Source organism: Neolamprologus multifasciatus, chromosome 6 (genome assembly GCF_963576455.1).
Source record: "Neolamprologus multifasciatus chromosome 6, fNeoMul1.2, whole genome shotgun sequence".
Taxonomy (NCBI): domain Eukaryota; kingdom Metazoa; phylum Chordata; class Actinopteri; order Cichliformes; family Cichlidae; genus Neolamprologus; species Neolamprologus multifasciatus.
This window is the reverse complement of record NC_140444.1, coordinates 26,774,224-26,802,210: the sequence shown is the minus strand read 5'-3', so window position 1 is coordinate 26,802,210 and position 27,987 is coordinate 26,774,224. Positions and strand designations below refer to the sequence as shown.

Here is a 27,987-nt window from a genome sequence, read left to right as displayed (position 1 = left end):
CTGTGAACCTCTGCTTGAACAGTACACCTGGGGATGAGAGAGAGGGTGACAGGTGGCTGGTCAGAGCGGTGTCGCGCGCCACAGATGCTCCCGACCAGCTTTCAAACGCGCGCGAGCGTGCTCGAGCCTTTTACGTGCACGCGAGATTAGGCTGCTTGCTCGCAGGATGAAGCCGGTGAGAGTGTGTGAGCGCTCGTCTTCGGCCGCCGGAGCCCCGGGAAGATGTCGGTGATGACTCCGTACCGGGAAACCCGTAGCTAACGGCTGCTACTCCTGCGACCATTGGATGTTGTTTTTAAAACTTTTCCTTAGGACGGTTGTTTTTGCGGTGTGGGGATAAAAAAAAAAAAAAAAAAAAAACACCAGGAGGGACAGGTGTCACCCACCCTTCTCCCTCCAGTTTTGTGTTTCTTCTCCCCCTCATACTTTTTTTTTTTTGGAAACCGAGTAGGACCTTGGGGAGCCATGCTGTGGACACGCTGGCTCGTGCTGCTGCTCTGCTGGGGGGCCACAGGCAGCGAGCAGCAGGCGGATGAGAGGGGTGCGGTACCGGCTGAGGTCCGGTCGGACTCCCGCAGAGAGCGCTCACCTCCGCCGGTGGAGCCGCTGGATTTTGGGTTTGTACCCGCGGCGGTTTACGACACCCACGCTTATTACGAGCCAGGGAGCATGGGGATCCTCTTCCATATGGTCCACGCGTTTCTCTACATCCTTCAGCCGAACCCCTTTCCCAAAGGTGAGATTACCGACACCTCCCCACTCGTGTTTCCTATTCCCAGGACGTTGTCTTTACGGTGTACCACCGCTTGTAACGCGTAGCCTAGTTCAACTTCAACGTTAGTGCGGCTCGAACAGGTGCGACCAATCACATTTAATTAGGCTACCTGAGGAGAAAGTTCAGCAAGTATTTTTAGCACCCGGTTTATTATCTGTTATTTACAGCAGCAGAACTCGTTATGACCACAAACTTGACTCAACCTTACTTGTCATCCAGATGCTGCTGTACAGATGCTCAGTATACATATGTTTATGCATATCTGTCTATATATGAAATACAAGTGCACAGTACATTTAAGTAAGAAGTGCATTACTTGTCAGTGTAATCACAGGATTTTTAAAGGCACGTCACAATCACAGATGAGACAGAGAGATACTTTATTGTGTGCACTAAATGTGCAATTGTTGTGGAAAAGTGTACAATTGAGAATGTGTGTATGCAGGGTTTCTCTTGGCTTAAAGCAGGCTTTCAGGGATGAAACTCTATTAGTCTGCATATGAATAAGCTAATTAGTTTGCATAACCTTACTTAATAGGTGTCTGTGGATTTTTCTATTTTTATCCATTTGAAAATCAAATAAATGTTTTCTGATTGGGTAAATTCAACCACATAAAAAAAAATTCATTATAAATAGATACAGCTATATTAAACATATATTTTTACATGAAATAAAAATATTGATATGCATTTCAATATTAAAGCAAGTAAGTAAAAAAGAAAAAAAGTGGACCATTGTTTTTTCATTTAAAGGTCTGGGTCCACACAAGCTATGATTAATGTGAGAATCTAAAAATATATATATATCCTGATTAAACAAAGACATTTATTTTTAGACTTTGATTCTCCTCACCGCCCATACTGATGCCATGATCTGTTTTGAGGCATTGAACGTCAGGCAGCTCACAAATCACTGACTTGGCTTAGAGGTTGGGGACCTGACTGGACTGTTGTACGTCATAAACCAAATGGCAAAGTCCAAATAAACAGTAATAACCTCAACAAGGCTGCTGTGGCACGAGTTATTTGTGCTGTGCTGCTGTGTGTGTAACCTTAAACCCAGAGGTAAACCTGTGCCATGTCATCATTATCTAATTTTAACACTGCTGCCCCCCCCCCCCCCAAAAAAAAGGGGGGTGGTATGCCGTGATGATATGCGATTGTTGAGCAGCTTAAAGGGATCCATAGCTGTCATAAGTCATGAATGATCTCCTGCAAGCCCATGCTCCAGGTGATTCATAGGTGATCACAGGATCAATAAAAACAATGTATGTTGCTCTGTTGTCTTTGTGATGAAGGCCAGTAATCCAGTGATCACATCCCATTAAAACAGTTTGTTTATGTGTTGTATGTATGTGCAACTATGGGTGGTTACGTTGGTGGATGACACACAGCAATTGGATTGAAGGTTTTAAGTTGCTGCCATTTCGGTGTCCAGGGTTAGGGCCCCTGGCTGGCTAATCAATTAGCAGATCTGCGATTAAGGGAAGCTTTCCCAGTCACCTGCATCACAGCATAATACCTTAATCCGCTGCACCATATGCTGCTATTCCATTCCAGTATGACTCACTATCACACACACACAGGTAGCCCACCTGGGTGCCACATCATCTCTCTGTACATATATGTATAAATGCTTTACACGACCTGAGCCTTGTAGACAGTGGCAGGTGCATGTGTTCATTTGTGGTGAATGCAACACTATCAAGCAAAACTGTTATGAACATTAAATCAGAAGAAGGTGCCATATATATGTTTTGTTCATTTGCTTCTAAAGCTTCCAATTTCAAGCTTACAGTAGGGGAAAATGATTAAACACGTAAATATATTTCTAAAGGAAATTCTCACAAGATGTCTGTAACAACACATCCAGCCCACACATGCAATGAAATCAAACCACAGACATACATTAATTATGTGTAATAATGAGAAATGACAGAGAAAAAGACAAAAGTCATTGCACCAGCTGAAATTTGTCAGTACTTACATAAATGATATTGATTGGCCACTTAATATCACCTGGTTCAATCCTATCTGAAGGCCCATAAAAATCTGTCTCATTACTAAGGTATCATACAAGACATATGTCATTATGGGTAAAACTAATGAGCCTTCTCAGTGAGCACTGTTGGGGCCGTAATCAGGAAGTGAAAAGAACATAATTTCACTATGAAATTGCCATGACCAGCTACTCTTTGCAAGATTTGGGACAGAAGAGTGAAAACAAATATCAGAAGAGTTGTCTATGAGCCAAGGACCACTTGTGGAGAGCTACAAAAAGACCTGGAATCAGCAGGTACAATTGTTTCAAGGAAAGCAATAAGTAATGCACTTGACTGCCATGGCCTGTATGCACACTCACCTTGCAATACTCCATTGGCAAAGAAAAGGCATGCTGAAGCATGTATGCAGAACAACATTTAGACAAGCCTGTAAAATACTGGGAGAGTATAGTCTGGTCAGATTAGACTACGATTGATATCACTGGAGGCCATAATACACAATGTTCAGAGGTCAAAAGGCAGTGCGTATCACCCCAGAAACGCCATACCAACAGTGACGTTTGGAGGTGGGAGTATCACAGTGTATGGCCGTTTTCCAGCCAATGGCACTAGCACACTTCATCTAATTGAAAGAAGGATGAATGGAAAAATGTGATGAGACATTCTTGATAAAAATCTGCTTCCGTCTACCAGGATGATGAAGATGAAATGACATTTCAGGACATTTGAAAGAACATTTCAGGAAGCAATGGTCACAAACACAGCCATGAAACTCCCAGCTGGTTTCAGAGGAAGAAAACAAAGCTACTAGAATGACCCAGCCAATCTATAGAAACAAGTAAATCTCAGAGTTCATAGAATGGGTCCACAAAACCTCCAGGATTTGAGGAGTGGCTGTAGGGAAGAACTGGCTAGAATCACACCCGAGCAATGCATGCGGCTAGTTTCTCTATACATCGTGAATCTGTGATCACCAACAAAGGGTTTAGTACGAAGTATTAAATACATTTCAGTAAACACTTTTTCCTGTGTTGTTTCTCATTATTACATGTAACTTAATTTATAGACATCTACAGCTTGATTTCCTTGCATGTGTGGATTGGATGGGCCGTTACCGACATTAGGTGATCATTTCATGTCAATATCACCTTTAGAAATATATTTACTTAGAAATTTACCGATGTGTTCAATAATTTTACCCACTGTAAATGCTTTACACATCCTGATCCTCTGAGGTAGTGACCAGTGCATGTGTTTGTTTCTGGTGGTTGCAAAGCTGCTATAATCCCTAAATCAAGAGAAGGTTCAATAAAACACATATTTTTAAGCCTCCACGAAATATTTTCTCATAAGAAACGATAATTGAATAATTGCATCTTCCTTCATCCTTAAAAAACATATTAAGTGATGTCATAATATGCAGATAACCTTGATATTTAAACCTAAAAATGTGAAAAAATTATAATATGGTTATATTAATTGTAATATTATAAATAAATAATCCAGTAGTGTTGCTTGAATTCCAGAATCCCTTCCATCTTCCTTCACTGAAATTTGAACGATATTAGTTTTTACAAATCAAAAGAGAGACAAAACATAAAAGAACTTTAAAATACATTTTATTGATTTTATTGATTTTTATTTTTTTTACATTTCTATGGACTTGAGAGATACTGATAGCTTTACTCCCATGTGGGTTAGTTGAGGGTAGTCTAATTTTTGGTATTATCGATCCCTACATTCAGATAAATTGCTTTTAACATAAGTTATGAACCAGGCTAATTTCATTAGCCTTTTGTATATTTTTTTCATGTACTAATAGAAGGAAGTAATAAAAATAATGTGCCGAGAGGCTGAAAAAGTTTGTCCTAAACAAAATAAAGTCCTAATAAACATGACAATTTATGTTCATCTGAGAAACGTGTTTTTCACATACTTGGATGTGTCATGACGTTAAAGTTGAAGTAATACAGGTGTGTAGTGTTTTGTGGTCTTTCCACATGCAAACACCTTTTTGTGTTTGAAGCACATCTGCTGTGTGGTCAAAAGAAACACCACATGTGATCTGAGTTTAAAGTTATTTGAAAAAATGAATTATTAGTAGTAGTATCTGTAAAGCTTATACGTTTAATTTTTTAAAATAAAATACTGGCAAGTATTTCCATATATTTTTCCAAAGTGAGAATTGCCAGGAAAGCAAGGGGTGGGAATCAATCTGGGTATGAATGCATCGTGATACAGCAATGGGACTGAAAAAACTGAATTCAAAGAGTAAGAGGTGTGGTAAACATTGTATAACTAACTGTATAACAACTGAAAAGAATGCCAAAAGTATTTTTCAACTGTGTGGGGTAATCAGTCTGTTCACTGAGTGAGGCAGCTGAATTAATTTGATTTATTGGCAATCTGATTCACTGATTCACTTCCTCCTGCTGCCTGCTTGTTCTTCGCCTCCGTTCAGAGCAGTTGACAACTTTTTGAGTAAGTTTACATTGTTCCATGGAGTCCTGCACTAAACTCTATGTGTCCGTGTTTTCTGTTGTGCTGCAGTGCATGCTTATGTGCTCAGCTTAGATGCGGTCATCGTTAGTTGTTGCAGAGGTGGCAAGTTTGTGTTCGGCTGCAGTGTTAAAGATGAGATTTGTCAGGTCTGTCAGAACATTGAAAATTAATCAGTAAAGAGTTAATCAGTGTAATGTGGCACAGTTATCAGACTGTGTCCAAATCCCCATAAATCCCCTCACTTTGTAAATTTCATTTATTTTTGGCGATTCCAGCAGAACTGTTTGCATATGAGTGTTAGCAGAGAATAAAACATGTGTGCTTAGGTTCAGCGGGGTATCAGCATTTCCTGACACTGGGTTTCCTCTGGGACTCACTCATCCCTTTTTCCACTAACAGTGAAGAAGCATTTTGGGCTCTTTCACTGAGTGTGGAGGCAGCGTCTTATCCCTCTGATACACACAGGCTGGATTAGAGGATTAGCATCCACAGGCTAATGCTAACACTGTCCTGCTACCACTGCTGCAGATGGCATTGTCACACACACACACTCACAACTTTGGGTAAATACATGCACAGGCGTGTGCACACACAAATACCGAAAGTGGGTCATAGTCCTGGTGTTTGTCTGCTTGCCTTAATTACTGTGATTGGTTGTGGGAATGTTTACCAAGTGTCTTAAATTAGATCACTCTGAAGAGGAACTTGCACATTTTGGAGAATGAAATTATTTAAAATCCTGCATTTTAGCATCTGAGACGTTAGGCACATTTTCTGCAGTTTTTGTACGCCTCTTTATGTATATTAACAAAATTAATTATTTCCAAGCACCGTGTTTGTGAATATTAGCTGATGTTCTTATCTTTGAATGTTTGGGCAGCTGGATATCGACAACTATTTAAATAAATTAGCTTTGTTTTTAACTTTTCTTTTAAGGCCATCCATTTTCTTGACTTCTCATCTAATTCTGTAACACAAGAAGCAACCTTTAGAACAAGCCTTTTGAAGGGCTAGCATACACACAGAGACTGACAACCATTAATGTGATGATTCACACCTATGGCCAGTTTATAATCACCAATGCAAGTCTTTGATCTGTGGGAGGAAACCAGCTTTTATTCACAATTTCACTTGATAATTGAATTCATCAAGGAAATGTTGAGTAATACATTTGAAATTCAAATTCTTTGTCTTCATTTCTCATCTCTTCAAATGTGAATCTGAAACAGGTCTGAGTGTGTTGTACAAAAGCATAAAAAGACATGGCACATAATCCTCTTAGTAGTTTTGCTGTAGCAAACAGTTGGCTCTGACTTCCTTTAGTGTCTCATGCTGACATGAAGTACAGCGCTTAATGGATTGTGTAACACTCATTAAAACCCATCATTTATTGAAAGTAACAAAAGTTCTCTGTTTTTGGAAGATCTTATATCACGATAGCGACACCTTTTCCATTGCAACCCAGGCACTGATGCACTTATATGCAGTAAATGAGCACTTTTGAATTTCAGGAATTCAAAAGGAAAAGAAATTGAATCAAGCCAGCGTCTGTCTATATGTTCGCTCTTGGTAGCTGCTAATATTGGAAGCAGCTGTTCCTAAAGTGGGGATTGGTCAGGATGAAGGAGTCGGATGATAAATCTTGGAGGAAAAGACAAGAAAACATGGTTGGGACTGATTACATTTCTTATTGCAGATTTCCACTATAGTCGTCTTATTCACCAAAGCAAAAGTATATAATACTAACAACTGCTTGACGAGCTTGGATTGCTTTAGATGGCTAAATTTAAAAACCTTCTGATCAAAAATAAAAAAACCTTTCATACAAAATGGTGAGTCTATTATTTTGTTAACTGCAACACAAAGGCAAACACTTATGAATAGAAACTGACTAATATAGTCGTTAAGTGTATGATTCATGCATGCAAATGTCTCCTAAAAGCATCAGAGGTGGTGGTTGGGTTGCATAAGGTTTTGCCCACATCTTCCAGTAATCTCTCAGAGCAGGTCAGTGTAGAGGATTGTGTTTACCTACATTTACAGATTACAGTAAGATGGTTGTAAATTCTGATTTGTAGATCAGATTAGCTAACTAGAGGGGTTATTTTTAGATTTTTATTTTTATTATAATTTGTTTTGGATCTTACCTGTGTATTTCTTGCAGTTCTGATGCACAACTGCCTTTATAGTAAAGGTATAGTATATGTAAGAAAAACACTCAGGCCAGGCTGGGATTTATTGAAATGTCTTTAATTAAAAACAAAATATTTACTAACTACACTAAAACCAATCAAAAGCTTCTCTCACAAGACAGTAAAAGCAAGAAAATGGTAATTTTTCTATTTATATTTGCTCATTTTAAAAAAATAAAAAAAGAGTTGTTTTCCTCGGGGACTACTGAGGTTGTATGAGATCATGTTGGGCAGTGGTCTGTTCATCCTTTTAGGTATAAGTCTGATGCTTGTTTATCCCTTCTCTTCCTTTCATTTCCCGTAGGTAGCTCCTATACTGGGTCACTGAACTAAGCTGTGTAAGCTTAACTGCCCTCAGTGGCTAATGCTAACTAAGTAGCTGAGCAACAGCAGGTGGCACTGACCCTACTGTGAGGTGCTCATATGCTGCATCTGCAGAGTTAACCAGTAACGATGTCTTCACACTTTGTGACAGGCCGGTCAGTGTTAGCAGCATTTTCACAGAGATTAGAGAAACAGAAATGTGAGTCCCCTCCCACCACGAGCAGAAACACAGTATTGGGTACTGAGAGGATTATCTGTGTGGTTACAAAAGAAAAGCACACATCACTGTTACTTTTGTTTGACTGAGCAGAAATGTTCAGGAAGTCTGAAAATGCAAGAAGAAAAAGACACTTTGTTGCCAGTCAACAAAAATAAATGCATCAAAAAATAAATTAAAACACAAAAAACAAAGTGTTCTGTTCAGTAATCTGGAAGATCTGTTCCTTTGTTTTGATAGTACTCAATACAAGATCTAGGATAAGGTAGCTAATTGATTTGTTGATTCATAATTAACTCTGTCAAAAATTTCCAGCACGAAATGTTAAACATTCTCTGATGTGGATGGATTTGCTGCTTTTTTTGTGTGTGTGTGTAATTCTCCGTGTAAAGAAACCGCCTCAGACTCACAAAAGTAATTTTCTGACATGTGATCAATTAAATCTGCTATGAAAACAGACATTACTGCACACTTTCCACCGGAAAAAAGGAGAAATTAAATGTTTATACAAACAGAAGGTTAAAAACCATGTAGACACTGTGAAGTGCACTTTATCACCTCACCTGATGATCAGCAGGTGTGCAAGCAGAAGCTGGAACCAGAATCTGTGTGCGTGTGCGTGTGTGTGTGTGTGTGTGTGTGCGTGTGCGTGTGAGAGAGAGAGACATCTATTTGCTAAACTGGTCTCCATCTGCCTGTTGTGTGCAGTGGCACATGACACGGTACTAATCCGAGAAGCTCTGCTGTGAGATAATATTAAGTTAAAAGACAGAAAAAAAGGGAAAAGGTACATCTATAAAATGATTGGAAATAAGTTGAATACTTTTTCTTTTTGGGAAAATAAACAACTTTGCCAACATTATGTTGACGTTATTATAGTTTTCTTTAAAAAATGCTTTTTGTTAACTAAAATAAAAACTAGATTTTTCTGGTAAAAATAGCAAACAGTGTTGTGCACTAACAACAAAGTAAAAGTAGTGGAAATGCTCTCGCTTTTAGTTTCAGCCCACCCGGCACAAGGACTGATTTTTAGTCCGATTTTTTTTTAATCACTTAATGAGTCTTCACCCAAATTATGCTCAAGATCGTATTTTTGTTGTTTCCTAGGAGCTTTTCACCATTTTCACAAGAACCACTCCTCCTAGAGTACTGGTCAGATTTTAGTGAAACGAGATATGACTGTTTACAGGACTCATTCACTTCTCAGTAGATTTTAATTCTCATTAGTTTGTGCAATACTAGAAAAACATAACTTTCCTTCTGTACTTCACATATTAGGGTTGCCTGGGAGTTGTACTGCATCATGAGCTACTATGTGATTGAAATGTATCAGCACAGCATGCCGAACAAGGCCCAGATGCAAATGTCTACCGAGATTTGAGATCTCTAGACGACTGAGAGTCAGCTGCTTTCATAAAGTGTTGTTTTGTTTTCTATTGTACTCTGTATGTCTAATAGGTTGCCCATAACAATCACCTGTCATATTAGAATAATTAAAGACTAAACCCTACACTGAAAAGAATACAAACTAAACCCACTCTGGAGACTGTCTGGAAACAAAAACTTTAAACAGAAATAAAAACTAATAAGAAAAATGCAAAACTATAATAATGCCGTTTGAGTGTTTGAGTTAAATAATGTGTGTAAACGACATTTGTATCTTTTTGAAGTGCGACCCGAAAAAAGAAATTGTGAACTACTGATTTAATGTGAGAAATCTGGCAAACAAACGCTGTAAAGTCATTTAATTGTACAACTTCAAATAACCTCTGCTGAGTTTTCAAATACAGTATTTTGACGTGAGTGTGTTGGAACGTTTGGATGTGGCCTGGCCTACAAGAAAGGCCTGGCCTATACGTGGCACAGATATCCTGCTTTTAATGCTGTCAAATAGGCATACATGTAATATGTATGTGTGAGCTTGTGTCCATAGAAGCATATCGTAATCATCTTTTACATGCTGAGTAACACTGCTGTGAGTCACAGTGCAGGTAGGCTTAGCGCTGGCTGACCTATATACAGTAAACACAGACAGCTGGACTGAACTGAAGTCACTGGTGACAAACTACACAATTCAAACAGCTCCCGTTAAAAACACTAAAACACGGTCTCAGTGCCGTTCTCTCCTCGGAAATTAAAAAACGATCCCACGTAATCCGCGTTGTCTGCTTGTGAGCACATAAATGGATTCTTTTTTACCCTCTCCAACTTTGCTTGTAATCACGTACCTGTCTGTAAATCACTGAAACACAGCATCTACACTGTGCGGCAGTTTTTCTGTATGTAAGCACTCGTCTGTATGTGTGTGTTCTTTTTTTTTTTGCAGATCTCATTGTCAAAGTCATTCAGCAAAACATGGGTGGAATCAAAATAGAGGAATGGAGAAAGGTATGTTAAGTGTTAAAATTACTGGCAAATGGTAATGAACTGGTTCTTTTATAGTGCTTTTCTGTTCTACCTGAATACTGAGAGCACTTTATAAAACATGCCTCATTCATACAAGCACTTGTCTTTTACACTAAAGTGCTTTATAACTTTTCCCTGATGAATGGATCAGGGTTCAGTATCTTGCCCAAGGATGCTGAGGTATGCAGACAAGAGCAGCCTGGGATCCAACCACCAATTAATAGATGACCTTCTCTACCTCCCGAGCTACAGCCACCCCAATTACCCTCCACAGAACCCCCACATGCTCTTCTGATACAGTAACATATTTTGAATGGATGTTAGACCATTGAGTTTCGAAATTGTGTACTTGCAGGTTTTTGCAGTTGTATTGGGGGCACACTGCTCACAAATTACTAGTAGATGACACGTCACTGTGAAGTATAATTTAAATTTAATTTATTTAATTTAAATCTTTAAAAGAAGCACTATCTAATTTTATACTTACACAAAACAATTGACCAGTGTATGAAAAAAACATGTTTTGTGTCTCACTTTAAAGTTTATTACTTTTATGTTTGGATAATTTTGATGAAATTAAAATATCACTTCACAGCAAGAACCACGAAGTGACTGTGTCACATCATGAAAAACTTTATTCATTTAGAAATGAGGATTCTCCTTTTTTTAATCCCTCTGTTGTCACATTGACCTGGTTTGGATGTCTTCTTTTTGTTCATGCTTGTGTGATTTCTGCACACCTCCACATCTGGTTTGGTGCTCCAGCCAGAAAACGTCGTCTTGTTGCTGCAGGTAAACTCCTCTCAACACAGCTTTCACTGCATATCTCTGTCGAAAGTAAAGGGCAGAGAGCAGATTGATAACTGGGTGAATGCTCTCCTCCCGCAGTGGATCCAGTACGAGTCCGGATTTCTCATATGTGCAACCTTCGGCGTCGTGTTTGTGGTCTTTATCCCCATCATAGCTATGTGCTTCTGCATGTGTCGATGCTGTGATAACTGTGGAGGGGAGATGCATCAGAGACAGAGGAAAAATGCAGACTGTCACAGAGGTTTCTATACCGCCTCGCTGGTTGCTACAACCATCTTCATCATGTGAGTCGTCATTCCTCTTCTTCACAGTTTTTATCATTATCAGTCTGCTATACTCCAAAATGAGGATGATTTTAATGACACTGGTTCTCCTCTGCTTTGATTTCTGTATCGCGAAGTACCTGTAAGATTTCACCTTCTGTGGTGATTTGTTATTTTTGCATATTTGTCACACATCCACACTTCAGATCATCAAAGACATTTTGATGATTAAAAATTATCACAGTAACCAGAATAAACACAAAATGCAGATTTTAAATGATTCTTTCAATTTTTAAGGGAAAAAGCTATCCAAACCTACCTGGCCCTATGCGAAAAAATCATTACCCCCTTTGCTCCAATTAATCACATTTGAGTATAATTTCATTAGTCATTTCCAGCTATGATTATTGCCAGACCTGCTGAATCATGAAATCATTTAAACACTTGTTTAAAGCACCTGTTTTTGATAAAACTGTGTAAACATTAGACAATTTTAATTTATTGTTGTAATTTTAATATGTTTGTCAGAAACAGGTCTCTTTTGTAAATGAGACATTGAGTCTCAATAGGACTACCTGCATAAATAGAGGTTAAATAGAAATAAACAGAATCTGTCTGACAAAGTGAAGTAGATTAAAAAATCTGAAAAAGCAACACATCATACCACAATCTAAAGAAAGTCAAGCCGAAGTTGTGTTGGCAGCATAATGCGTTTTGTTCTGACCTGGATGCAGTTTCCACTTTACCATCGTGCTCTTGTCCTTTTGTGTACTAAAACTAAATGTAATGCCTATATCCAGGCTGTAGACTGTACCACTATCTTCCATCTCCGGCACACAAACGGAAATTATTGAACTGCAACTGAAACCGATAAATGGTATTGATAGGCTAACAGACTAACAATTCCAAAGAATTTGACTACTGGGAACCGGTTCTTGTACAGAACTGGTTCTCGATTCCCATCCCTGCCAGCAAGCTCACCTCTGAATGACTCAAAAATCATATAAGAGGCCATTCATGCTTGAAAATCCTCAGATGTGACCAAATCAAACAATTAAATAAAGAAGGGTGGGCCAAATTCCTCCACAGTGATGTGTAAGACCCATTGCCATTTATCACAAACACTTGATTGCAGCTCTTGCTGCCAAAGGTGGCACAACCAGTTATTAGGCTTAGGGGTCAAATTACATGGTGCCAGGTAGGTTTGGATAGCTTTCTTCACTGCATATGAACCCAAAACTTTACACAAGTTATCTGTTTTCTCAAATAGATTACAACCTACAAGCAAGTTACGACTTAAAATTATGAACAAAAATGCTCCTGAAAGCAGTCTGACCAAAAAGTTAACAACCCTTGTAATAATGAACAGATCTCAGCAGGTCAATGTTGGCGCCACAGATTTACACGTATAATTTTTCACATATGAAAAATGCTTGCCTTTATGTGGGGTAAAAAAAAAAAAAACTCCAATAACTTAATTTGCTCATATGCAGAGAGCATGCGGAGTACCTGCTGTGTGGAAGAGGCAAGCCCACTGAAATTTGATTTAAATGTGAAGGACAGTTATGTGTTACCGATATTACTTGGCTGACCATGAGAGGCCTCGCCATCTGAATGAGTCCTTTCACAGCACAAATGTGCATGCTCACATCCAAAGCACAATATAACCAGTTGGTTGCTTTTGTTGATTTGTGTTTTTTACTGTTTCTACATTGTTTTTGTTCGTACAGAAAGTGTAAAATATCACTACTGTAAAACTAATAAGGTGTTTTTGCAGTGAATCAAAGTGAATTCTAACCACATAATCCTAATGCTTAGCTTCACTTTGCATGTTTAGCTTGTACACTCAGCAGTACAGTTTTTCTTACATCACTAACTGTGGAGGGCAGAGTTGAATCTTCAGTGAGCAAGAATTAAAACTCATAATGCAGGAGTCCCCATTATGTAGCTGTGCTGCTCTCTGCTGTTAAAGTGTGGTCACTGCACTGCTCTTCTCCTAATCGATCCTGCATGTGTTTTTCAGTGTGGGTGTTCTCATTGCTCTCGCCGCAAACCACAACATCAGCTCACAGGTCAAAAGCACTCGGCGGCTCATTAACACCAACATGAGAGACCTGAAGACGTTCGCTAACAACACGCCTGCAGTATGTCCTCACAATAACCCTGTTTATTTTTGAAAAAACAAAAGCCAATAATATAACATAACCAATATCTATTAATACTGTGCGTCTCCTGCTGCAGCAAGTCGATTACCTGACAGCCCAGTACACCACAGCCAAGAATAAAGTCCTGTCAGACCTCGACAGTAAGCTTGACCCTGCATGTTTGCACACAGTGTTTGTCTGATATCTCTCACTTTACATAACTGTGCTGAACTTTCTGACCTTTCTCTGCTTCCTCACAGACATTGGCCCTTTGCTGGGGGGTAGGATCCACATTCAGCTGCAGAAATCAGTGATTCCTTCGCTGGACACCGCCCTGCGTATGGCAGGAGGTAACGTCTCCGTATAAACCTCCCGTTGAGATTACACAACTTGGACGGAGACTCACAAACCAGTGTGCAAGTTCTTAAACAAATCTCAGTTGTTCTTTTAAAAGATGTACTGTAATACACATATAATTTTAAATTTTATAGCAAATTTAAGTTTCTAATAAAATCAGGAGTTTTTTAAGTAGTTGCTACGGTTACATCTAATGACTGCCATTTAAATGCCACAACTTCTCTTGTGGGTTTAATACTAAAGACAGTCTTTAAGGAAAAGTCCTCACCATTTTATTTTCATTTCTTTTTCTTTCTTTTTTCCCCTCTATGATTCTCTCACATTTTCTTTTGTCTAAAGCAAAAGTTGAGAGTGCCATCAAAGGTAAAGTGAGCTGAGTGGGACTCAGTGGTGCAGTGTTCGTGGCTGTGTCTGCAAAAGTGTTAGAAGCAGATGGTGATTCTGAACCTTTGTGTTAAGTTGGAAACAGTTTTTTGTTATAGTTTTCCTCTGTGGGTTGTGCCTCTGTGGTCAGTGTAAAAAAGCCCAGCACGCTGTTGTCTCAAGAAAAAATAGTTTCACTGTGTGTCATATTTCTTGTTGTTTGTAGCCATGCGGGAGACCAAAGAGGCCCTGGAGAACGTCAGCTCGTCCTTGGAGGTGCTGCAGGACGGGGTGGGGAAGCTTCAGGCCAGCCTGTCAGGAGAGCGTGCCTCTCTGTCCAACACCCTGTCCGACCCCGCCTGCACGAACGGAGCAGTGTCGCATACCTGTAGCACCATCCGCTCCACACTGTCCCAGCTGGGAATCAATGCTGACTTCTCCAAGGTGATAAGAAGCAATATGCCATCTAATACTGGAACATTTTAACCGTGAGAAATATCCCCAGGTTTACTCTGCTTCTTTTTTCTGTCTGTCAGATCCCAGATGTTAATCATGCCTTGGCCAATGTCAATACTGTCCTGAAAACAGATTTCAGCAACATTGTACAAAAGGTTAGTGGCCGTCTCTCACTCATCATCATCATCATCATCTTGTCCATACTAAAACTTTTTGTCTCACCTGCCATCTTTCTTTTCTCTTATTCTGTTCACCAACAGGGTTACGCATCCTTTAACGACACACCAAGACTGGTTAAAGAGCAAACAAAAAACATTGTTGCAGGTACGTGTGTGTGTGTGTGTGTGTGTGTGTGTGTGTGTGTGTGTGTGTGTGTGTGTGTGTGTGTGTGTGTGTGTGTGTGTGTGTGTGTGTGTGTGTGTGTGTGTGTGTGTGTGTGTGTGAGAGAGAGAGCTAGAGCTCTGTTTTGTAAATGAGATAAGAGTGAGTATAAAGTGTTTCATGTTCTTCTTTCATCTTTGTCTGCATACTTGTGGATGATGAAACTGCAGCTCTGCCTCGTAAGTTTTTCTCTTCTGTGTCAGACACATTATCCCTTTTTCACTTCACCTTAAAACCCCCAGCCTTCCAGTTTATTTCTGTCTGACTTATTTATTGTTGCAATTGTGTTTGTAGGAGTAAAGGGGATGCTGGATAAGATCGGTGCAGAGATCACCGGCTTCTCCAAGATGTTCCCTGTGGAAGCTTCTCTGGCAAATTTCACCATTTTCCTAAATGAAAGACACAAAGCTATTGAGTCCTATTACCCCCAAATCGATCAGATGGATTTTTACAGGTTTGTGTGTTTCTCTTTAAAAATCTATTAAGTCATAGATGGAAACAAGACTGTTAAGGTTCAGCTCTAGTTATAACACATGGTCCTTCTCACTGCTTTTAAAAAATAAATAAAAAGAACCAAACTAGTTGAACAGCTTGTGAGAAATAATCTCACTCTAGGTTACAATGAATTAGGTTAAAGTGGGTAAACCTCTCTGTCTAACCTTCAGGTGGATCGCCTGCGTGGCGGTGCTCTGCATGGTCGTCTTGGTGATGGCTTTTAACATCCTCGGCCTGCTGTGTGGTAACTGTGGCTACGACAAGCAAGCTAGCCCGACCACCCGCGGCTGCCTGTCGAACACTGGGGGAAACCTGCTGATGGCGTAGGTTTCCATCACAACTCTCACTCACCTGAAGGCATCACTCAGGGATCTTTTTTTCAGGGTGGAGTTCAAACTGTAAAAGTGGCTGTGATCCATTTAGCTTACAGTCATATAACAAAGGAAGCATTATAAACACTGAGTAAAGGTTTACTTTACAAAAAGTGAAGTCTCACAATAGTGTTCTTCAAATAAGATTAAATTTAACAGTAAATACATGAAATAATTATAGAAACGTCTCAAGTTCAGAGAGTTTCCTCACATTAATACTGGTTTTATCAAAAGTGGACCCTTACGGGATTATCTCTTGTGATATATGGTGGGAAATAACAGCAAAAATATTATTTTTGTCTCTCAGAGTCTGTTTTTTACTCTTGCAGTGGTGTTGGCTTCTCATTTATCTTTGCCTGGGTGCTGATGGTCATCGTTACCACCCTGTTTGTTGTCGGGGGCAACGTGGAAAAGCTGATATGTGAACCTCTGGCTAACAGACAACTGTTTAAGGTGTTAACTCTCTTTTGTCTTTTATTTTTATTCTGCTGGAGATTTTATTATTTTCACCTTTTATCTGAGCCGTAAAATGGACAACACTGCTTTCTTAAACTGTGTGTGTGTGTCTGTAGATCATTGATACGCCGTTCCTGGTCCATCCTGAAAAGAGGAACTTCCTTCCTGGGATGCTTTTCCAGAATCCAAATATTGACTTAACTCTAGGCGGCATGTACAGGTAACATTTAAGTTATCACAAAAAAGTACTGAATCCATTTTTCTAGTTGTTTTTGTAAGAAACTCATTTCCTGCAGATAAGCAGAAAACATCACAGCACTGTGTTTGTGATGATCATGGTTTTGTCTCACAGGGAGTGCTATGACAACAACGGTCTGTATCACGCTCTGCAGTTGGAGACCATGTTCAACATTAACTCCTTCCTCAACAGAACAGTGGTAAGAGCTATGTTACTGTATGCCACCATTACAGGTGCATTGATGGCAGAAGGTGAATGGTAGTTTGACTCTACACGTGTTTCACAATAGTACAACAGGGACCTGGCCAAAGTGTTTGATAGTGTGCAGGTGGACCTGCAGGGCATCACGCTGCTGGAGCAGGCTGGCAGAGACAACCTCATCAACTTTGCCAACTCTGGAATTGGACAGATTGACTTTCAGGTTTATCTCACTGAGGTGAGCTGTGTGCATCTGTGGTTGTGTTTATGTTGAATGGCACGATGCACACTGTTTACTTCCTTTATATCTGTGCACAAAAAGCCTTTCACTCCACTTACATGCGCATACACTCAGTAAAAATTATTTCCATCATTCTGCTAATTTTATTTTTCTTGTTTAATGTAAAATATTCTGAATACAATCATAACATCTCCCAGTTTTGTTAATATGCATAAATAAAATGCATTTAATTTGAAACAGTGATTCTGCAACTTTAAAAGCTATCCCTAATAAAAATACCCCCACCCCCAAACAAACCTTAACGAAAACCTTTTATACTAACCATCTTTCATGTGTGAATTCCTGGTTTATAGGTAAATAAAGGAGTCACTCTAATAGATCTGCTGTCCTTCTGTAGTGACCTGGAGGGTCAGGCTGACCAGCTGGTGAGTCATTAATGTCTGCACATGTGTTGTAGATCAGCATCAACACATTGTACGCATGCACGGTTACAGCCTTTTGTAGAGCAGTGGCAGTCAGAGGTCCCACTATTGCTCTCTTATGGCTCCAAAACAGGCCTATATGGTGAAAAACTATTAGCCACGATGTCACAGTTGGTTAAAATTATGAACACTTGAGCTGCTGAATTAGTCAGGTTCTCACCACAGACCTAAAGTGAATCTTCACATCTGTCTAAATGATCTGATTAAAAGTGGATTTTTTAATTTCATCTTCATGAAGGATGGCACATCTCTGGCAGTACTTGACTTTGCATGTGCCCTTGTAGTGAAACTTATAATAAAACAATGACAAAATATTTGTTCTCAGTTACGTTAAAGACTCAAAATCTATTCTACATTTTCATGGGAACCTAAACAATATACATCTGTAATAACATATTGTATCCTTAAAACTGTGTTTGTTTACAGCCACGTGGTGCTCTGGAGAACGCACTGAGAGGCCATGCCAGCAGCATTAGATTCATTCACCGAGAACAGGTGGTGCCACTGGAGCAAGCAATGGTAATTAACTAACCACAGCACAAATACAAACAGCACTATTAACAGTTCAACACTTATTTCTCATAGCTTGGATAAGCAGATAGGTAGAGGTCTTATTTTATATATTCAGCTACCAAGACAATGAAGATCACCTGTTTATTTTTCTTTAGCAGTGTCCTAGATGAACAGAGGATTTTGAATTGAGGCTTTTTTATTTCAGGCATCACAACAAAAAACTTTAATTTTTTACCCAGTTTTGGGTAAAATTAAAATCATTTTGATCCCATTAATGAAACAAACTGTCAGTGGTTGAGCCAAAAACAGATACCCACAGGGTTAAGGAGGTGAAGATAATAGTATTTGAGTTAGTATGAAGCAGTGACTCTCATGTAAAAAACAACAGCACGTATTTCAGCAGCGTCTCACCCCACATAGAAGGAGAACCTGTGAGTTGGCCTAGCAAAGGAAAGCTGGTGGCAAGTGGCCTAGGGAGGATTTGCACATCTGCACATACTGAATGAGGCAAACGTGTAGCATTACAGCTAAGCTTTTTCTTTCTTTTTTTTTTTTACCATTATTTAATAGGGAAATAGTAGTAATTACGTAATCTTAATGAACAGAGAATGTCTTCAGGGACAAAACACATCTACATGGTCTGTTTTTTGCTCTGTTCCTCAGTGTTCCTTCTTTTTGTTCTTTTCTTTCATAATGTGGTGACAGAAATATGTCAGAGCACGGGTAAGCTGCTGTTGATGTGCAGCACTGTGACAGTGATTTATTTTCTTTTTTGTGTGTGTTGTCTTAGCAACGTCCTTCATGTTGTGACAGCGGTGGCGTGATGTGATGAATGTATATCTGTAAATAAGAAGGGAGTTGTGCGTGTGTCTGTTTCACCGTGTGACTGCTTGTGCTTTAATCTTCTCACACAGAGTACGCTGCACCAGAGTATCAAACAGCTGCAGAAGACATCCAACGACCTGCCAGTAAATACTAAAACTATTGTAATAGACCACAGATAGCAGTGTAAACAGCTATTTCCTTAGCAACCTATCCACATTTCGTGAACTAATTTCTTTTGCTTTTTTTTCTCTCTGAGGTCAAAGTCACAAATGTGCTGAGCGCCATTGATGCAGCAGAGTACCTCCTCACTCATAATGCCTCCCACGTGGTGAAGCAGGTACATCGATCAGGGCTTCAACATAACATGGTGACATGGAGCATCAAAAGATAAATGTTGAACACACAGCAAAAAGCTCTTTAAGCATGCCACAACAGGCTGCAAACTTCCCATGATGCACTGGGCATTGTGCTCCACTCCTGTCTTCTCTCAGGGGTTTTTACACCAACACTCACATCATTAAATTGTCCCAAAATGTGCATTTTGTCTTTGTGTCCTTATGGTCTCCTTTTTTTCTCTTTTCTTTCCCCTCATCCCCCCCCTCTGATTCTTCTGGAGATTTCTTCCTGTTAAAAGGGAGTTTTTACTTCCCACTGTTGCCAAATGCTTGCTCATAGAGGGGTTGTATGATTGTTGTGATATTCCGTCTGTCATTGTAGGGTCTTTGCTTTATAATCATAAGGGCTCTGAGGCGACTGGTGTTGTGATTTTGTTCTCTGGTAGCAAACGTGTTGCCTCAGAATAAAGACGACTTGTTTTTCTGTGGCTTATTAGAGTCCCATTGTAAGCAGACTGATTACATTATTATAAATATTTTTTGTGTTTGCAATCCAAACTTAATTCACTGGCCAAGAACGTCATTATCGTAGTGCTCAAAACAGGTTACATTTTAAAGAAAAGTTTATAAAGAGCTAATCTTGATCCAACAGGGAAACGAACTCCAGAGCTTGAAATCTCAATCGTGATGATAGTGAGTACTCATAAGTGTTTTTCATTTTTGTGGTTGTAGGAAACAAAGGCGTATGTGCAGAGCTTGGTGGGATACTTCAAACAGTACACAGAATGGGTTAAAAACTCTGTGAGTACTCTGCCATTATTCTCTGTTGTTTTCTTCAGTGTCTTTGTACAAAATTTGCAGTATAGTAAATCCTTCCTCTGCCTCTTCTGATTATCTGAGTCATTGTTTAATTTAGTTTTAGTGTTTAAGTTTTAGTATGGTTTAAGAACTGCTGGTTTAACTTGAAGTTAATGAATAAATGTGGATTCTGAAGAGAGATCAGCCAGCATGTGTGTTTTTATCCTACAGCTAACTGCAGAGGTGGCCCAGTGTAAACCCATCAGCAACATTGTGGACAGTATGGAAATAGTAGGATGCAGCTTCATAATCGACTCACTGGTAAGATGTCATTGTGGTTACCTGTACAGTGGGGCAAAAAAGTATTTAGTCAGCCACCGATTGTGCAAGTTCCCCCACTTAAAATGATGACAGAGGTCAGTAATTTGCACCAGAGGTACACTTCAACTGTGAGAGACAGAATGTGAAAAAAAAAATCCATGAATTCACATGGTAGGATTTGTAAAGAATTTATTCGTAAATCAGGGTGGAAAATAAGTATTTGGTCACCTCAAACAAGGAAAATCCCTGGCTCTCACAGACCTGTAACGTCTTCTGTAAGAAGCTTTTCTGTCCCCCACTCGTTACCTGTATGAATGGCACCTGTTTGACCTCATCATCTGTATAAAAGACACCTGTCCACAGCCTCAACCAGTCAGACTCCAAACTCCGCCATGGCCAAGACCAAAGAGCTTTCGAAGGACACCAGGAAAAGAATTGTAGACCTGCACCAGACTGGGAAGAGTGAATCTACAATAGGCAAGCAGCTTGGTGTGAAAAAATCAACTGTGGGAGCAATCATCAGAAAAGGGAAGACATACAAGACCACTGATAATCTCCCTCGATCTGGGGCTCCACGCAAGATCTCATCCCGTGGGGTCAAAATGATCATGAGAACGGTGAGCAAAGATCCCAGAACCACACGGGGGGACCTGGTGAATGACCTGCAGAGAGCTGGGACCAAAGTAACAAAGGTCACCATCAGTAACACACTACAACGGCAGGGAATCAAATCCCGCAGTGCCAGATGTGTTCCGCTGCTGAAGCCAGTGCATGTCCAGGCCCGTCTGAAGTTTGCCAGAGAGCACATGGATGATACAGCAGAGGATTGGGAGAATGTCATGTGGTCAGATGAAACCAAAGTAGAACTTTTTGGTATAAACTCAACTCGTCGTGTTTGGAGGAAGAAGAATACTGAGTTGCATCCCAAGAACACCATACCTACTGTGAAGCATGGGGGTGGAAACATCATGCTATGGGGCTGTTTTTCTGCCAAGGGGACAGGACGACTGATCCGTGTTAAGGACAGAATGAATGGGGCCAAGTATCGTGAGATTTTGAGCCAAAACCTCCTTCCATCAGTGAGAACTTTGAAGATGAAACGAGGCTGGGTCTTCCAACATGACAATGATCCAAAACACACCGCCCGGGCAACAAAGGAGTGGCTCCGTAAGAAGCATTTGAAAGTCCTGGAGTGGCCTAGCCAGTCTCCAGACCTCAACCCCATAGAAAATCTGTGGCGGGAGTTGAAAGTCCGTGTTGCTCGGCGACAGCCCCAAAACATCACTGCTCTTGAGAAGATCTGCATGGAGGAATGGGCCAAAATACCAGCTACTGTGTGTGCAAACCTGGTAAAGACCTATAGTAAACGTTTGACCTCTGTTATTGCCAACAAAGGTTATGTTACAAAGTATTGAGTTGTATTTTTGTTATTGACCAAATACTTATTTTCCACCCTGATTTACGAATAAATTCTTTACAAATCCTACCATGTGAATTCATGGATTTTTTTTTCACATTCTGTCTCTCACAGTTGAAGTGTACCTCTGGTGCAAATTACTGACCTCTGTCATCATTTTAAGTGGGGGAACTTGCACAATTGGTGGCTGACTAAATACTTTTTTGCCCCACTGTATGTGTGGATGTGTGCTGAGTATTTTCCCAGCTGTTTGCACAGTGCATGTACCTTAATGTACCAAACACTGAGATTAAATAAAGCCTGTTTTGTGTCTGGGCCGGGGATTTACACACACACATGGATTCCTCAGTGTTTTCACTCCAGAGGAGTGAGGAGTTATAAAGGTTTATGTTTTTATACTTGCTGTATATCAAGCATGCAACTTCCTGAGAGTTTAATGAGCCCAAACAGGGCAAAGACTGTGAGCAATATAAACAGGATTTTAATGTATGCACTGCCTGCAGCTACTGTACATTTAGATGTGCTTTGTGTGTGCATGGGTGTGTGTCTGTGTGCACGGTGCACACATTTTTTAGGCTTCTGTTCGTGAAATTCAGCTGCAAAAACGTGTGACATTAGCAGTACTACAACAAGTATATTTATTATTCATTCATTGGTCCATGATGTTATTATGTCTTTAAAAGTCACAGTCCTGACATTTCATTCAGTGATGATTGCAAATAAAAAGTCCCCTGATTTAAGAGTTGTTGCATATTAACAAGTACCTTAGCTCAAGCATTTACAATTACTCTATTAGTCTACTTTAAACTTGTACATCAGTACATTTCTGAGGTAAACAAGTTTTTATGGGACTCTCTACAGCCCTAAAAAAATTAAATACACCCTTACTTCTTCAATAGGAATTAAGGCCAGATGCCGCCAGATGCTGCTACTCACTGTTAATCACTTGATTCATTGATCATCAGCAAGTCTGAAGATCATTACGAGGCGGACATTTTGGTAGTTTGTTGGTCTAGATGTTACAGGTGTTGTGTTAACACACATCTGGATATTCAGATGTGTGTTAACACAATGCCGCAATCTCTCAGGAATGGATGTCCCAGCAAACTCACACTCAAGTCAGGCTCAGAAGGACTGAAAGTAATCCAAGAGCTACATCTCAGACTCTAAAGGCCTCAGTTCATAATATTCAGATTAGAAAAAGACTGAGTAAGTATGACTTCCTTAGGAAGGGTTGCAGGACAAAACCTCTTACCCCTAAAATGATCATGGCAGCACGATGAGGTTTGCAAAGTAACATCTGAACAAACCACAAGACTTCTGGAACAATGTCCTCTGGACTCCTGAGATCAAAGTGAAGTATTTAATGCACAGCACCACATTTGATGAAAACCAAACAGCAGCACAAACACCTCATAACGGCGGAGGATGGATGATGAAGTGGGTTTGTTTTGGAGACACGGGAACTGGGCATCTTCCACTTCCACTCCATCTGTGTGACAGATAAAGCTGGACTCAAACTTCTCACACAGAGCCCTGTGTTATCGGGCCAAAATTCCCAATAAATTCATACAGGAAAAGTATCAAGTTATTGATGCTGAAGATGGTTCTACAAGTTATGGACTGAAAGGGTGTACTTAGTTTTTCACAGGACTGTATTGTGTTACAATAATGTTAGAATAATATGAAGCAGGTGGACCATAAATGATAATAATCAGTAAAATAGTGGTTTCGTTATCTTATTATAACCTCCACACAATGTCCCGCTTAACATTATTTTTATTCAATTGCAATGTTTCAGTCTCTGCAACTTTCGTCAGGTACAGAGAAACAGGTACAGTCTTTGTACCAAATATGAGTTCTTATTATACCCACATTAATATCAAGATTTGAAATCTTTTTGACAATGTTTTAGCACTAAAAATCTACTCCGGAGAGTTCAGTGTTTAAAGTAACAGCAATGAATGAAATCTAATAAGATGTGATTACTGGTACTTTTCTTTTCCAGAACACATTCTGGTTTGGTCTCGGCAGCTGCTGCGTCCTGCTCATCCCCAGCATCGTCTTCTCTGTCAAACTGGCCAAGTATTACAGAAGGATGGACACAGAGGACGTCTTTGAAGAGTGAGTCCAAACCTTCCTCGTTATCCTCCTGGGTTTTTTTCTGATGTAAATCAAAGCCAAATTCATTAATAATTTTCTTTCCTTTTCTCTGTCCATTATTCCTTTTCACGGACACGGATTCTCCTCGTATTTTCTCCTTGTGTTGTATCCGCTCACTCCAGCTCCTCTTACCCATGGCTTGTTGCACTTTAACATCGATAATTCACGCACTTTCTCATCTTCTCCCACACACTTACTCGCTTTTTGGAACGGGACTGTTCAGCTTCGAATCTCTTGAGCTTTTTCACTCTTTCTTTTGAAATCACGAGCTCCTAACATGGACTTTCCCATCACTGCTCGCGCTCTCTTTCTTTCCGATGCGAGCGTCGCTCTCTGTGGATCACTCCATCCCTGTCACTTTCACAGGAGTCTTCCCCTTTCTCATCTGCCCCTCCCCTCGTTCTTCTCTTGCAGTATGGCAATACAGGTAATCACGGTGAACAGGTGTGTGATATCCATGGAAACCTTGCCATCAGGTACGAGCCGCGTGGAGCTAAATTTGACTTGCATGCTGGAGTGTTAATTGGTGGAGGGATATTTGGAGTCCTGTCAGCGTAAATTTTTATTTACCACATATAGAGATATAAAGAATTCCCTGTGTGTGTGTGTGTGTGTGTGTGTGTGTGTGTGTGTGTGTGTGTGTGTGTGTGTGCGTGCGTGCGTGCATGCGTGCGTGCGTGCATTCAGCTCTCCCTATTGTGACACCCTGACTCGGTTCCCTCGGGCCTCTGCCCCCCCGAGCTACTCAGTCTGGTGACCCACTGGAACTCTCTCCCTGCTGATGAGGTATTGATGATCACTGATGACTCCACTAACCCTTACAGCTACGCTAACAACCAGCCATGTAAGACCATCCAGCATCCCACCATCACCCCGCTGATTTCACTCTGACAAAAACATCCTTCTTTTTCCTGACTTCCCTCTTCTTCATCCTTCATCCATCACTGCATTCAAACATCAGAGCCCACTGAAATGAAGTTTTCTGTGATGGAGGTAACTGCTTATATCCACATGATACTGCCACGTGTCAGGCATCCAGATTGTGCCTCAATTAGATCAGTTTTCATCCTTGGATATATGCAGTGTTCAGTCAAAGCTGCACAGGATGAAGCTGTTGTGTTCTCCAGTTAAAGGAAAATGAGCCTCAACAGGACAAAACAGAAGAAACCTAATGCTGGAAGGAGTCACGAACGCACGTACTCTGCATGCTTGATTTGTGTTTCCTTCTGAATAACAGAGCACCCAAAACTGTTTTCAAACACTACAAAAATGTTGGAAAACTCATGTTTTCCCCACCAGTTGTGAAATAACAGTAAAGGCCCCAAAACACAAGTCCTGGCTTTGAATGTGTGCAGGTGAAAACCTCACAGGAAAATAAATTAATAAATATTATTCTGTGTGTAACTCTTACATATTTCAGCTATAGACAAATGAATATAATTCCTGTATACCTGTGTACATGTTTACCCTCCAATCTTCAAAGATTTGTGGAAGTGATTCCCATTGTGTGGACCACAGGAAATCATTTGATTTTTATAATCATCTACTATGTGGTTTAAAAAAAAAAAAACCCATCATCCTCACCCTGCAACTTATAATAATAGCAATGACAGTAACAGTCACAAGGTGTCGCAACAGCTCCAGCTGCTCTTCCTGATGATTTGATGTTCCAGTCATTAACATAAAACATTACCTTTTCTTTTCACTCCACAGTGGACAGGAGAACTGGAACTGATCTTCCCTTTGTGGTAAGCGCTCATCTGTATCTCTTCACATATTTCATACCTGACTCTTAGTGCACTTTATTTTTCTTAAAGCTTTCTTCTTTTCCAGGATCACCGGGCTGTTTAGGCTTCCGATTCAGATCTTTTAACACTTCCAAGGACAAAAGGGAAGAACAATCATGAACTCTGGGATGAAGGCGTCTTTCAGTAGTCCTTCAGGCCATTTGACAAAACCACTAATGCCAGCAAAATCCTATGAAGTGTTTTCTCGACTCCTTTACCATTTTATTATGTACAGCAACAGCTGCATATTTAGCTGCATAGAGAATCAATTTGTACTTACATGATCAGTTTTAAACAAGGCAACACAAGTGTACAGTTTTTACACTTTCAAGTCTTTTGAAAGTTTTATATATTTTTTGTTAAACTTTGTTTTATAACATGTAAGTAGGTTTTGTAGTAATAGCTTTCTTTTTCTCTGTGAATATTTGTAATATAGCTGACATAATTTGCATCAAACAGGTTGCACTTAGCAGGTGTTTATTTAAGGAATCGTTTGACAATTTGAAAAAAAAAAGTAGCTACTCGCTTTCTTTCAGAGGGTTAGATGAGAAGTTTATGTGAAATTCAAGCAGCTGGAAAGCAAAAAGACGAAGAGAAAAACAAGCTAACACTTGTGCTACGTGCACTCTCAATAGTGCCCAAATTGGCAAAAGTAAAAAAGGGAGGAACCACCAACACAGTTCAGCCAATAGGGGGAAAATGCCATTGCTAGGTAACAGAGTTATCATCAGAGTATGGTCACTGGTGGCCATGATGTCACTCACACAGTATAAAACATGGATGTAGCTTCCAGGTATGAAAAGTGAAGTCAACAAAGAAGCTGCATTGTTTTTATAAACCACCAGGGGGCCACACCTGTGGCTAAAAACACTACAGAAGTCTCTGCTGAGTTCATGGGCTCTGTCACTTATTTTGGGTTAATACTGACTAACAAGTTAAGTCCATTTTGTAAATCTTGGTCACGTTATGTTTCAGAAAGAAGGATTATCCAGGATCTGCTCACTGGCTTGCGATTGGTAAGTTGGTAGCCAGTGAGCGTGCAGTTTCAGTCAGACCCGCCCATGTGTCATCATATCTCGTTTTAAAATATAAAAGAATTTGAATTTGTCGATATACTTTGTGCGGTCAGAGGATCCGCAGTTTTTGGTTATTTGTAAAACTCGGCAGCTAGAAAGACGATGGTGGTCAAACGGTGGATCGTCTTTTCCAGTAAGTGCAAAACTTGCTTTGCTCAGTCTAAGCACATCACATTGTGAAAATTCAAGAACTCTGCAGCCAAGCATGTAGTGTACATGTCATCCTTCATAGAAGTGGATTAGCTGAAATAATACACAAACCGAACAGCTGAACAGATCAGATTTATGAATAAATGTTGAAACAAGGACAAGTAATCCAGCTTTGATTTAGGCTGCAGAAAACTTCATTAAGTAGCCACCCATATATATCACCAGGAAACAAAAGCACACAGCTCCTGGTGCTTCAGGTGAAACTGACACAGATCACATCTCTCATGGGAATCTACCAAACAGCTGTGCAGCTGTGTTTTTGACCAAAGAGTTGAATAAGCTTACATTCAGTGAGAGTTTGTGTCTTTTCTAAGCATTTATGTGTCACAGCAGACTTTAGACATGTTTTGAGCTGTTTCCACACTTTCTGTCCAAATCTCAGTTAACCTCACAGAGCAGAAGTGCTAATATTCTCAACTAACTCAAGACAAAAGCGAAAAAGGTATTGAATTATTCATTTAAGCAGCAAAGCGGCAGCTTGGCTCAGTACATCCTTGAAACATGAAGACTGCGCAGTTTACTACAAAGTGTTACAAGCTATTAAATACACACATGTGCTTATTCTATTGAATCAGCTTTTATTTAACTAAATTTAATTAAGTTCCTGTTTATGTTGTTGTTTGTTCATAAAAACTGTATGTAGGCTGTCAACTTGTTTGATCAGCTTCAAAAGTTTTGGTAAGCGCTGTTTTAACAGGATTTAAGGAGCGATGACACAAAATATCATGTTTCACGAGAATGTTAATGAGGGCCTGTTGCTTGTGTTGTCGAATAAAATTCCCAGAAGCCTCTGCAATATTAAAGGTCTGAAAAACACAACTGGGCTTGTGGTGAGGATGCAAATCTCTAAATAAAAACTCAAATCCAG

General features: G+C 39.9%; 1 protein-coding gene across 13 annotated transcripts; it reads left to right on the top strand.

Annotated features, from left to right (window-relative positions):
- Window positions 1–142: 142 nt before the first annotated feature.
- Window positions 143–27,986, top strand: prom1b (prominin 1 b). 13 transcript variants are annotated; one of them, XR_014874419.1, is made up of 30 exons: window positions 143–736; window positions 10,340–10,401; window positions 11,185–11,211; window positions 11,308–11,513; window positions 13,516–13,636; window positions 13,734–13,797; window positions 13,897–13,986; window positions 14,333–14,356; window positions 14,583–14,800; window positions 14,893–14,967; window positions 15,073–15,136; window positions 15,364–15,372; window positions 15,488–15,647; window positions 15,859–16,011; window positions 16,389–16,512; window positions 16,632–16,735; window positions 16,868–16,952; window positions 17,043–17,189; window positions 17,546–17,617; window positions 18,101–18,193; window positions 18,893–18,910; window positions 19,102–19,155; window positions 19,269–19,349; window positions 20,080–20,148; window positions 20,377–20,466; window positions 23,892–24,007; window positions 24,169–24,522; window positions 24,734–24,890; window positions 25,760–25,794; window positions 25,880–27,986. XR_014874419.1 is itself a non-coding variant. In XM_085161872.1 (28 exons), the coding sequence occupies exons 1-27, from the start codon at window positions 466–468 to the stop codon at window positions 25,779–25,781; spliced, it is 2,619 nt and encodes an 872-aa protein (XP_085017998.1). In that variant the 5' UTR covers window positions 143–465; the 3' UTR covers window positions 25,782–25,794; window positions 25,880–27,986. The 13 variants fall into 13 exon arrangements, 4 of the variants coding, with proteins under 4 accessions (XP_085017998.1, XP_085017994.1, XP_085017996.1 ...); XR_014874415.1 differs by lacking the exon at window positions 24,169–24,522; XR_014874418.1 differs by lacking the exon at window positions 15,364–15,372 and having other exon boundaries at window positions 15,073–15,148; window positions 15,491–15,647.
- Window position 27,987: the final 1 nt, after the last annotated feature.